The sequence below is a fragment of the Pygoscelis adeliae genome, unplaced genomic scaffold (genome assembly GCF_000699105.1).
Source record: "Pygoscelis adeliae isolate BGI_AS28 unplaced genomic scaffold, ASM69910v1 Scaffold38, whole genome shotgun sequence".
NCBI lineage: Eukaryota > Metazoa > Chordata > Aves > Sphenisciformes > Spheniscidae > Pygoscelis > Pygoscelis adeliae.
The window spans coordinates 10,980,757-10,991,869 of record NW_008825614.1 but is presented as its reverse complement, the minus strand read 5'-3'; the positions used below and the strand labels follow the sequence as shown (position 1 = coordinate 10,991,869).

Below are 11,113 nucleotides of genomic sequence, written 5' to 3'. Positions count from 1 at the left end.
AGCTCTCCGCTCGGCAGCGGCTTCAGGCCGTGGCTGACCTTGCAGGATGTACATGCAGGCCCTTTCTCCTCCTTCTGCGTGCCCTGGACTCCAACGCGCCTCCCAGCCCTGGCTTGTGTGCTCAGCGTTCCCATGCCCTTGACTTTCTCATCACGGAGGGAGCCTGTCTCCCCTGCGCCGGCGGCCCACCGGACGGAGCTGACCAGCTCTCCCTCGGCACTGGTGCTCGAGGAGCAGCGGCACCAGTGTTGCTGATGTAGTGTCATTTGGGACGCTGGTGCTTTATCGCTCTTTGGCTTGTGGTTCATAGGTGGCGGATTTCCGAGAGCAGCTGCTGTCCTGTGCTGGTGTGGACCCTGCACGTGTCGTGGAGTTTTCTTGTGGTGAGCGTGCCGGGGTGGCAGGGAGGGGTCATAATCTGTCTCTGCGGGACCCGAGTGTTGCAGTTTGCCTTTGGTGCTGTTTTGTCAACGCTCTAAGCAACACGGCATCTTTCATGGCAGCAAAGGGGTGCGAGGTCCCTTCCGCCCTGAGCTTCCCCAGTATCAGCAGGCAGCGTGCTGTGCCTTCTTCCCAGGGGCTCAGGGAATGGGAGTCAGGGCAACTGAGTGACTTAGGCAAATGTGTCCCCCACTGCACGCAGGTAAAGCTGTTCAGCTAGCGGGGTTTGTGCACACAGCAGTGATGTTGCCTCTCACTACTTGTTTTTGTCTCCAGGACATGTGATTCCTCCAGAAAACATTCTACCCATAATCCTCTGCAGTGGTCCTTCCAACCAGCAGCTGGAATTCACCTACCAGACAAGAGACCTGCCCCAGATGGTCAGTCTTTCCTTTGTTCCCTTCCTTGGTATCTCTTTTTTGCTTCACGTGCTTATGTTTCGTAGGACAGTGTGCTCTCTGTTTGAAAGGTGGGCTGATCAAAAGCCATGGCAAGGGAAATCCATGGGATTTGGGGCAGGTGTGCTGCCAAGTAATTGGGAAAGAGGAGCAGCAAAAGGGGTTTTGAGCTGCCTGCCCAGAGGTAGCTACTGGAGACGAGGAATACTAGCAACTCCTGTTTGTTTGTACCGAGATCCTGCATTTGCGTGCTGAACATCAGAAGGAGATTTCTGACTGTGCTTCACAGTCTGAAGGGCTCGGTGACAGTGGAGCGTGGCAGCCCTGCAGAGTGCAGCCCAAACCACAGGGGCGGCAACAGATGTTTCCGCACTTTTTCCTTCTTCCTCTGGTGGGCCAGTAAGCACCCAACGCCAGACACTAGGTCTGCTCTGCCCCTGCGGAATCTCCACCAGATGTGCTAGCTAACTTTCCACATCTGTTCTAGTGTGACAGGTCCCATCCACTGCGACAACAAACATAAACCCTCTTTTCCTGAATGACCACTGCTCCACAGCAGTAACAGAAACCCTGGATTAGGAGGAGAGGCCAAGCAGTGAAGAGCTTTTTGGTGATTCCCAGCTCCCCTAGAGAGCTCTCTTAGACCTGGCGAATTTCCCACATTTTTCCTTCCCCCAAGGCATGTCGTAGGGGAGGTGTGATCCTGGGATTGAGCACAGAATTGGAGCGGCATTAGCTGCAGCTCCTGTCAGCTGCAATATGCTCTCGTCTCTCTTGCAGATGGATGAGACGGGTCGAATCCTTTGCAACCTGTGCAATGTGGTCCCAGGGGGTGTGGTGTGCTTCTTCCCCTCCTACGAATATGAGAAGCAGGTGTATGCACACTGGGAGAAGACGGGGCTGCTCACCCGCCTGGCAACTAAGAAGAAGGTAATTGTGCAGCCAGGGGCAGTTGCTACTTTAAATGGAGGTTTCAAAAATCAAACAATTATCTATGCATTACAGGCCTCTCTTGCTGAGTTGTTCTCATACTCTGCACAGCAGAGCAGCGCGGATGTTTATCTAGCCAATCCCTCCAGTAATGAATAAATGATACTTCCCGGGCAGCTGATCACTGAGCTGGGATCTAAATTAGATTAAATGCAGCTACAGATTCTTCAAGTGCACAGGCTGTGTAGTGGCCATGGGGTAGACAATCCTGACTTTCCATAACCAGCAAGCTTGTTCCCGTGTGGCTGGGGGGCTGTTCAGGTTGAGCTCTTACAGGGAATTCATTTCTGCCAGGCTCAGCTGTGTGCCCCTTGAACACAGACCAGCACAACTGAGGGCTAGGCGGAATGGGACCAGACTGCAGTTCACAGGACAAACGGTGTTCTTCTTCTGGTAGAGGTGCAGAGTGGAGAATTGAAAGACTAGCAGTGGTTGACTCCCACTGAAGGAGTGATGAGAAACATTGAACGGGGAGGTCACTGCAAATATGAAATTTTTGCAATGACTCTCACAAGTATTTGAAAGTTGGGTATTGAAGGTCAGGCAGCCTGACTGTCTCAGGGTGTGGGGCAGGGGTCTTGGATCGTGTGCCGGGGGAAGGGGGGAAAGAACGACATATCCCCTAGCTGTGACTTCTGTTTATTAAAAGGTAAATAACTTACCGCGTGGATTAGGAGAGCACAGTCCCAGGTATTTCACAGCCTTGGTGCGGGCATTCTGGCACATGGCTCTGCCTGTAAGTTTTTGTGGTGGAAGCACTATGCTTCGGCTTCTCTGTGTGTTTGTACAGCTGTCACTCATAGTGCCTTTCAGGTGTGTTCTGTCAGGGTCCCGGTGGTCTGCCTGGTGCCTCCAAGGCATTGTGCCACAATCACTCAGCTTGCTCTACCTTTCAACTCTGATTTGTTCTTGTTTGGCCTTTGCAGTCTCCAGCAAATTGCATATGCATTAGCAAAGCAATTTGGTAGAAGTGCAGCAAGTGTGACTTTCAGCTGCCCACACACAAGATCATATAGTAGCAGAGGAAGGTTAAAGTCTTTCCTGAGGTGGTTGTGGTGACATCACACTGAGATTATATATCAATTACACAGGGAAAATTAATTTAAATCAGAGGATTAAATAGCTACTGTGTAATAAGTTAAATAGTCTTGGCTTATATTTGTAATTGCCAGTTATTTTTCTACTGAAAGACTGATTCTGGCTGGTAAAATTTGATAGTACTTCTTGCTAACCGAGAGAAAACACATCCTTTAGGTTCTTTACTGTCACAGAAGACACGGCTGTTGCACCTCTTGTTTACTAGGAAAACAACTTGTGATTTAGGCCAAGGTGCAACATCTATCAAAATGCAGCTCAATTAACTTCAGGGGCTTTCAGTGACTAATTAGGCATGCTAGAATAACATAAAGAAATATTACTTTATGTATGCTTTGCATAGAAAACTAATTTATTCGCTGGGCAAGGGGAGCTATTACTTGGAATTAATTGGTGATTTGAATTGATTGGTCCTGTCACTGTCCTCCAAGATCTTGCAGCTGGAGGGTCTCCTCACCCCGCCGGATCTTTATTCGTAGATGGAAGAGGTGCACGTTGCTTTCCTGCCTTTCAGCTCTCGGATGACTTTTAACTTCTTGCAGAATTAGACAAGCCTGCCAAAGCTGAAAGGGAGTGCTGGAGGGGCAGGAGCAGCTGCTGCTCCCTTCAGAGCCCAGTTGAAAAGTGCTGTAGTGAGCAAGCCGTGCTTTTCCAGGGTGGAGGGGAAAGGTGCTGTTTTTTCGGGCAATTTGCCCTTCCCCGATCGTAGTTCCATGTGCTGTTTAATGGCATGGGAGTAAAATGATTTGCTTTCTTTAAACTGTTTGCTTCCTGTTGCTGCAACTGACGTACTGTGCCTGTGACAGGTCTTTCAGGAGCCTAAGAAAGCCAACCAGGTGGAGCAGGTGCTGGTGGAATATGCCAAGTGCATAAAGGTAAGCTGAGCTGGCAGGCTGGTGGGAGTGTGGCATCCCAACTGCCTATGGGAGTGCTGCTAAAGAGAGCATTGCAGCTTTTAACAAGGGAAGAGGGCTCTAGCCCAGGTGTGGGAGTGTTTCTGAAGCACAGAAATCTTCCCTACTCTGGTTTAAGTTGCTGGTCCCTCTCCTGCAGCGCTGCAGCCAGGCAGGAGGACAGATGACGGGGGCACTGCTGCTTTCCGTAGTTGGAGGCAAAATGAGCGAAGGGATCAACTTCTCTGATGACCTGGGAAGGTAAGGAGGCTGCTCCTTGGAAGGAGAGCACTGGGCTGGTGGTGTGGTGACTCCAAGCAGGGTGGACACATCAGTACTTGCATAGACAGAAAATCCTGGGGAGCACATGGCTTGGGCTGATGCTTAAACCAACGGGACCAAGCCTGCGGGGTGGTGCAAAACCTGCCTGTCCAGAGTACTTTTCATGTGAGTAATGCAGTTCGGCTTGCTGTGCTAGATAATCCCTCGTTCTGGCACCCTGAATCCCTCTGCAGCTTTCCGTTCATAACGTGCTTATCAGACTGCTGTGCTTTATTGCCGCCTTTGGTTTTCAGGGCTGGCTGTCTTTCAGGGGTGCGGTGACCTCTAATTTATCAGTCTATTGGCAAAGTGCTCTAGGATGAGACAATAAGAATAATGCAGTCCTCCCTTGCCCCTTGCAGGTGTGTGATTATGGTGGGAATGCCTTACCCCAACATTAAATCTCCAGAGCTCCAGGAAAAAATGACTTGGCTTGACAAAACAATGGTAACAGAGACACTTACACCTCTGCCTCTTTCACTTCAGCTTTCTAGTTTTAACTTTCCTCCCAGCACGAGTCCCAGAGCTGCTTTCAAAGATTTTTTTTTTTTTTCTTTGAGCTTGCCCTTGTTTCCCAGACTGTGTGATACCGAGAGCACAGCTTCTCCATGCTGCCTGTGTACAGGTGGCCCTAAATACAGGGAGGAAGCTCAGTGGAGGGAAACACCACTGGGGCTCCTTGGGAACACTGAGTTCCAAGGGGAGCAAGGTCCTTTCACCCCAGAGGAGGTGGCAGGGTGGTAGAAGCTGCTTGCCAGGATCACTTCTCCTCTTGGCTCACTTGTTCTTTCTCACTGCCCACTGGAGATGCTGTTCCTGGGTAGCTGGGGACGAGTTTTCTGCCTTCGGGGGGGGCTTGGGCTGGCTTTTTGTGAATGTTCAACATAGTTTTCTGACAGCAACCTTTCTTCTGTTCCCGCTTACTCTCAGCTTGGGGTCTGCTTGGCCACCCGCTCACTCTGCAGGGGTAAAAGCATTTGCCTCGCTTTGTCATTAAGACTCCCTAGTTTGATTTACATCTACCTCATGTTCAGTCTTACCTGTTTCTCCCTTTCCAGCCCAGACCTGCTGGCCAGGCACCTAGCAGAGTGCTGATTGAAAACCTGTGCATGAAGGCAGTAAACCAGTCGATAGGTAATTCATCCTTCCTTGGACAGGCTGGGGGATACGAAATGTGACTGCACTGAACTAAGAGGGTGGGAAGAAGGATGCATTACCAATCAGTCTAAGTACAGATGAACATGAACAGGGAACATGAGCTTCCTTGCCTGAGAACGAACGCTTGAGTGGGCCATTTTAACGTGGTTCTACACTCCATACAGGCAGAGCCATTCGCCATCAGAAGGACTTTGCAAGCATCCTGCTCCTGGACCACAGGTACGCACGCCCTGCCATCTTTAACAAACTGCCACAGTGGATCAGGGAGAGAACCCAGGTGAAACCTGCCTTTGGAGCAGCGTTTGCAGAGTTAAGAAAGGTCAGAACTTGTATCTTATGTACGGCTACCAAAACTGTTTCCCACTGTACTCATCTGTTCTTTTCTCAAACCTTCACTTCAGAGTAAGGCCAGGGACAAACTGTCTGGTTTTGTGTGTTCCTAGTTCCATCGAGGGAAGTCAGGCACTTTGCAATGCGGACCAGAGAACAGGCTGTAGGTCAACTCTGCGCTACACCACTGAAGAACACCTGAAGAAACACAGGTTCCTGCTTTTCTGTACCACGGAGTTGTTAGTTTGTGAATCTCTGCCTTCTGCCTCCTTTGCGGATGTTTGCTGTTCAGTATCTGAGCACTATGATGGTGAGCCTTCAGCACCATAACCAAGAGGGAAACTGGTTGTAGGTCTGAGGCAGATGAAGGTAGTAGCGGCAGGCTCCTATTTATTTACAGCTGTTAAGGTTTTATTTAAATCGATTAAATATTTTCAACCCAAACACTTAAGTATGGGGAGTATAATTATTTTGACTGAACACATCTGCCTTTTCCCATCAGCCAGCAAGTGTAGGATGCTTGATGACCAATGAAAACATAGAGCTTTTCACAGGAATTGTAAACTATCAGGCCATTAGTTTGTGTCATGTTGGAATTACACAGTCAGACTGGTAAGACACGGGGCAGCTATGCGTAACATTTCTTATCCCCTTCTTTCTACCTTGCTTCAAGCAGTCTGTAGATTCAAGGAGTGGTTCATTCTTTCAAGGGGAGTAAAGATATAGCCATAATGCAGCACAGCACCTCTCCTTTGATCATGCTTAAGCACAGGATTGCTCTGCTCTTTTTACTACCTAGGTTTTTGAATTCAAAGTAACTTTCTGTGGAAAACGGTAAAACTTCTTTTTTTTTTGTGTGTGTAACCTTGCTGGGGTTCTTTCCTAGGTCATGGGTCAGTGCTGGAGGGCAGCGATAACAGGGACGGCTATGTAATCCCACAGCCGTCCCCAGCTCTTTCTGTCATCCTGAGCAAGTCTCTTCCCAGGAGCTTCTTTTCCCTCCTTGCCAGTTTCAGCAGCTGGATGCTACCTCTTGAGGCTCTTCACAATGGAGAAAGCACTTACTTATAATTAGACACAGAGCTGGTACCAACTCCCTATATGTTAATTAGCCCCACAGGGAAAGAAACAGCTGCTTCTGAGAAACTTCTGTGGTGAGTTTCCTGCCCCTTCAGTGGGTGCAGAGCCCCCCCGTCTGGCATAAGCTCTGCCTTAACCCCAGTGAAAGCAGCAGCGGGAGTGGGGGGTGCCTGCTTCTAACAGCTGGTACCCTCCAGCCCTGTGGTTGGTGGTGCTGGGTTGTAAGGCTAGCGCCTGCCTGAGATGAGAGTGGACAGCTGGGCTTTCCCTTAAGACACTCTTAATTGAGCACGCTTCCCTCTTTTCCCAGAGCAAAGGCTGCAAGGGCCTGCTTCCTTCAACTTTATTGACATTTTTCAGGCAGCAACAGGCAAAGAATTACCATAAGCCAGGTGGAGAGAGAAACCACCGTGTGCAGAGGCACCAGGAATTAAACCTCCATGAAGGGACACACACACACTCGCATTTTCTCTTCTAGCAACAACCAAGCAAACAGGAGCTTCAGCAAGCAAGCCACAAGGAGACAAATGAGGCAAGGGCTGTTTGCCTGCAAGAAATGCTTTTGCAGTCGCCACCAGTCACAGCAGCAGCATTTGAGATGGAATGTAGTATTTGGGGTGGAGAATAGCAGACAGCAGAAGAAAAACCCTCATTGGTAACTATAACCTCAGCAGCGGTTAGCTCCTGTTGCTCCCGCTTTCTTCAAGAAGAAACGTCAGGGTCCCCCTGCCACGCCAGTGCTCACCCTCCCGGAGGTACTTCCACAGGCTGGTGTCTCTCAAAGGTGCTTAGTTCAAGAGTCCTGGGATTCACGCTGATGCACAACTGACCCCATCTATGACTCCCAGTCATCCTCATCCTCCTCACCCGTGGGCTGCTGTGGCGGTGGGAGGGGTGGTATTGAGTCCGACATACGAGCAAAGGCACCAGCAGGACTTCCAGGAGCATCGGGATTTCCAGAGGCTCCCGGCCCTTTCCCTGAAATACCTGTGAGGGAAGGAAAAGCACCAGTGATGACACCTGGGGACTAGAGAACACGGAGGCTCAGCAAAGGGGAGGGGAAAAACACACCTCATACCACAGCTCCCACCAGCACCCAGGTGACTCGGGCAAGCAGAACAGCCCACAGCCTTGCGCAAGGGCTCATTTAACTAAAGCTCCACCCGAGAAAGTCCATGCCCTCCTCTGCCCTGTGCCAGGCACTGAGGGGTGACACTGGCCCTAAATCCTCTGGGTACCTGCCAAGGCCTTGGGGCAACTCAGGTGCCTCCAAGGGTGAAGGGCCCAGCTGCCCCAGCATGAATTAAAAGAAGACACCGCTGTGCCTTCCTCACAGGTAGCTTTCAGAGCCTGTCCTCTGCCTCGGGGACACAACCTCCTCCAGTGCCTCCAGCTGGACTTGAGGTGGAGATTCCCCTGCTCACCCTCTGTAAAGATGTGCCACGCTGTGGCACACTTGCTAGGGAAAGTGTCTCTATTCCTGTTTCTAGGGCTGTGGTTGACACAACTGAGGTGCCAGAAAGGGCTCTCCCTCTTTCCTAGGGGGAAGGAGCAGCCCACCCTGCAGGACAGTACCTTTGCGCCTCAGCACCAGTTTGTTGAAGAGGTCTGACATCAAATCTCCGCCTTGTCCTGTTGCTCTCACTGAAACAGAGCAAAACAAGTCAGACAAGAAGAAGCGTCAGTCTGAACCTAGCACTACAGCGATTGCCTGCAATACTGCCTTCAGATTAAAGAAAAAAAAACCCACCCTCTAATCTTGTATCACACCCCTAATCTCTCCCACTATACTCCAGTTTCAGGTCAGGAAAACACCAGGCACCGCAGGGTAACGGCATCTTCTGAGGAAACCCAAGAGTGGAATGCCTTGAGGGGCAAGAGGGGCTGGGCATTTGCCGTCTCATTCTGCCAAACCAGCTCCATCAACACCCTCCCCAGCTACCTAAACCAACATGCTCAAACCGGCTTGGCCCTGCCCCTCTTGGCCCCAGGGTTTCCTTTGTGTGTGTCTGCCCCCATGCAGCACACGTGAAACTTCCACGCATGCCCTGAGACAGAGCGGGTCTCCATCAAAACACAAATGCCCTTCTGGCAGATGGGGTTTAGCAAGTTCACAGAGCTTTGGCTGAATGGGAAACACCTGAGACCTACACCAGCCTGTGAGGAGAGGCAACACCCTTTCCGCTCTGTATGTTCACTGTGCTCCTGGCTTGCCCGTCTCCCCCCAGACCTACACCTCCCCAGCCTGGGACAGAGAGCAAGGAAGATCAGTTCTGCCAAACAGCCTCAGCACCTTGCTCTTGTTCCTTCTGCTTCTTCTTCTCCAGCTTCCTCTCCTTGACACTGCGGAGGTTGGCCTTCCCAATGCCACCGGCCTGGCGGATGGACTCCAGGAGACTGGCACGCCCAGTAGAGGGGTTCACCACCTCCTTCGGGGCTCCCTGGACCGAAGCTGCAGGGACAGGAACGACAGGCAGCAGCCGTGGGTCAGTGCACCAGCTACAGGCCCAGCCAAATCCCCATGGAAAGGTCTGCTCTGATACCCTGCCAGCTTCTGCCTGGGGCTGTGAGCCCCAGCCCAGACACCTCTCAGTAACGGACTTACACTCAGCCCAGCCCGCAGGAGCCCCACCAAGGGGGAACTGAAAAGTTGCAGCTCCCAGGCAGGCGGGAGCCACTTCCCCTCCCGCCACAGCTTCTCTCCTCTGCCAGAAGGCTGGGAAGCCATAGGGAACCAACCAAGGACACAGGCTGAAGCCACGGAGTCAGAGTAAGATTCTGCTGAAGCTGTGGAGATGCCCAGCCCTTACCTGCGGGCACCGCATTGCTGCTCTCCTCGCTTGCTGTCCGGGCTGGCTCAGAGGGGGCTGTGGGCTGGGGCAGGGGCGGCGGAGGAGGCACAGTAGTTGGCATAACAGGAGGTGGTGGAGGAGGCGGTGGTGGAGGAGGCGGCAATAGCTCAGCGTCTTGAAGGTCTGAAAGATGAAAGAAGTTGCATCTGAAGTGCCCCAGAGGACAGCACACTGAGAGCTTCAGCTCAGAGCTTCACATGCCCCAGCGGCAACAGATCAGAGTCCTCAGCAGGCACCGTGCAGCACAGCACTCCCACTCTGTGCAGCATCTCTTAACAGCAGGCAGGGCCAAGGCAGAGTTGGAGATTCCCCTACTCTGCCCTCCCCAGCTGCACCCCGCTCGCCCAAGGGCATCCTGCCACGAGGCCAGTCCCTGCACATCATGCCCCCTCCTCCCTAGCCGTGCAGAGGGTGAGGGAGGTGAAGGGCCTGGAGTCTGGCCAGCACTTGAGCAAGTTGCAGCTTTGACTCAGGCCCAAGAACAAGCCAGAGGTATCTCCAACATCCATCTTGAAATCTCCACCAAGGGACTTTCTGCCTTGTCTCCATCTTCTAGCAATCCCTGCCTTCCTCCTTCACAAGGTCGTGGGAGCAGGGATTGGAAATACCTGGTTGCAAAGGCTCCACTGACTCAGTGTTGAAAGTGGGCAGCTCTGGAATAGCACTGCTAGGGGCAGATGGTGCGATGCCGGGGCCCAGATCAGCACTGTACATGAGATCTGCAGCAATGCCAGGCAGGTCTGGCAGGTAGGACGGCACATCAATCTCAGGGACCTGGCCCAGATCTGGCACGTAGAAGTAATTTTCAGCTACCTAAAAGAAACCCAAAACAAAAAGATAAGGCAGTGACTACACACTTGCTTTCCCTTGCAGCAAACAGGGGCACTGCAGGCAACAGCCTGGGCGGCAGTCAGAGCTGGGCTTTTGTGCCTTGGTACAGTGGCCACTCATCAGCTACCCTTACAACTCCGTGCTCTTGTCCTGTGGCAGCTCCCCGTGCTCAGAGGCTACCCGCTGCAGATCAGGCTTGGAAAAGGCAGGCTGCAGGAGGAGGAAGAGGTGCAGGACTCTTCCTAGTTTCTTGCAAGTGGGCTCTCTCCTCCTCTGAAGGTTTCATGCACCAACTTTTGCAGTCTACATAAGCCTGTCCCTTCTCCTCCAGAAGAGAACGGTGCCTGAAGCGTTTCTGAGATTAAGATGCAGGAGAAGCACAACCAAGTAGTTACAGAGGTTTGGTTTTGTGTTCAATACACAGGCAAAAGATAACCAAATGTGTGCTGTGAATAAAGGGTTTTGTTTGCTATACACACTGCTGTCTCCTCCGGTCCAACATGATGAGCAAATGGCTCCCAGGCTCCTTTCCCTAGCCCCAAAACACACACTCAACCATGCACCAGCAAAGCTCCAGCTACGGCCACTACAAGGTGATGGGTACAAGGTCAGTCACGTGTTGGGGCAGCTGAGTTGGTGCACTGCCTACCTCATGCCCGCACTGAGCACAAACCCTTTGCTCAGGCTGGCCGGCCCTTCTGTTTGCACCAGCAGCACCCCTTCC

The 11,113-nt window shown here is 51.9% G+C and overlaps 2 protein-coding genes across 2 annotated transcripts in view; one reads left to right on the top strand and one right to left on the bottom strand.

The window, feature by feature from the left end:
• DDX11 (DEAD/H (Asp-Glu-Ala-Asp/His) box helicase 11) overlaps nt 1-5,871 on the top strand; it is a 19,186-nt gene extending 13,315 nt beyond the window's left edge. The window contains exons 18-26 of the mRNA XM_009333030.1: nt 311-383; nt 718-821; nt 1,620-1,769; nt 3,731-3,799; nt 3,978-4,078; nt 4,501-4,585; nt 5,197-5,272; nt 5,461-5,615; nt 5,740-5,871. Of these exons, the coding sequence (XP_009331305.1) occupies nt 311-383; nt 718-821; nt 1,620-1,769; nt 3,731-3,799; nt 3,978-4,078; nt 4,501-4,585; nt 5,197-5,272; nt 5,461-5,615; nt 5,740-5,793 (867 nt within the window). The 3' untranslated portion in view covers nt 5,794-5,871. The remainder of the gene's footprint in view (nt 1-310; nt 384-717; nt 822-1,619; nt 1,770-3,730; nt 3,800-3,977; nt 4,079-4,500; nt 4,586-5,196; nt 5,273-5,460; nt 5,616-5,739) is intronic.
• Nucleotides 5,872-7,039: 1,168 nt separating this feature from the next.
• Nucleotides 7,040-11,113, bottom strand: part of WASH1 (WAS protein family homolog 1) — a 48,365-nt gene continuing 44,291 nt past the window's right edge. The window contains exons 8-12 of the mRNA XM_009332901.1: nt 10,167-10,371; nt 9,517-9,681; nt 9,000-9,158; nt 8,282-8,350; nt 7,040-7,693 (exon numbers count right to left, since the gene is read on the bottom strand). Coding sequence (XP_009331176.1) covers nt 7,542-7,693; nt 8,282-8,350; nt 9,000-9,158; nt 9,517-9,681; nt 10,167-10,371 — 750 coding nt within the window. The 3' untranslated portion in view covers nt 7,040-7,541. The remainder of the gene's footprint in view (nt 7,694-8,281; nt 8,351-8,999; nt 9,159-9,516; nt 9,682-10,166; nt 10,372-11,113) is intronic.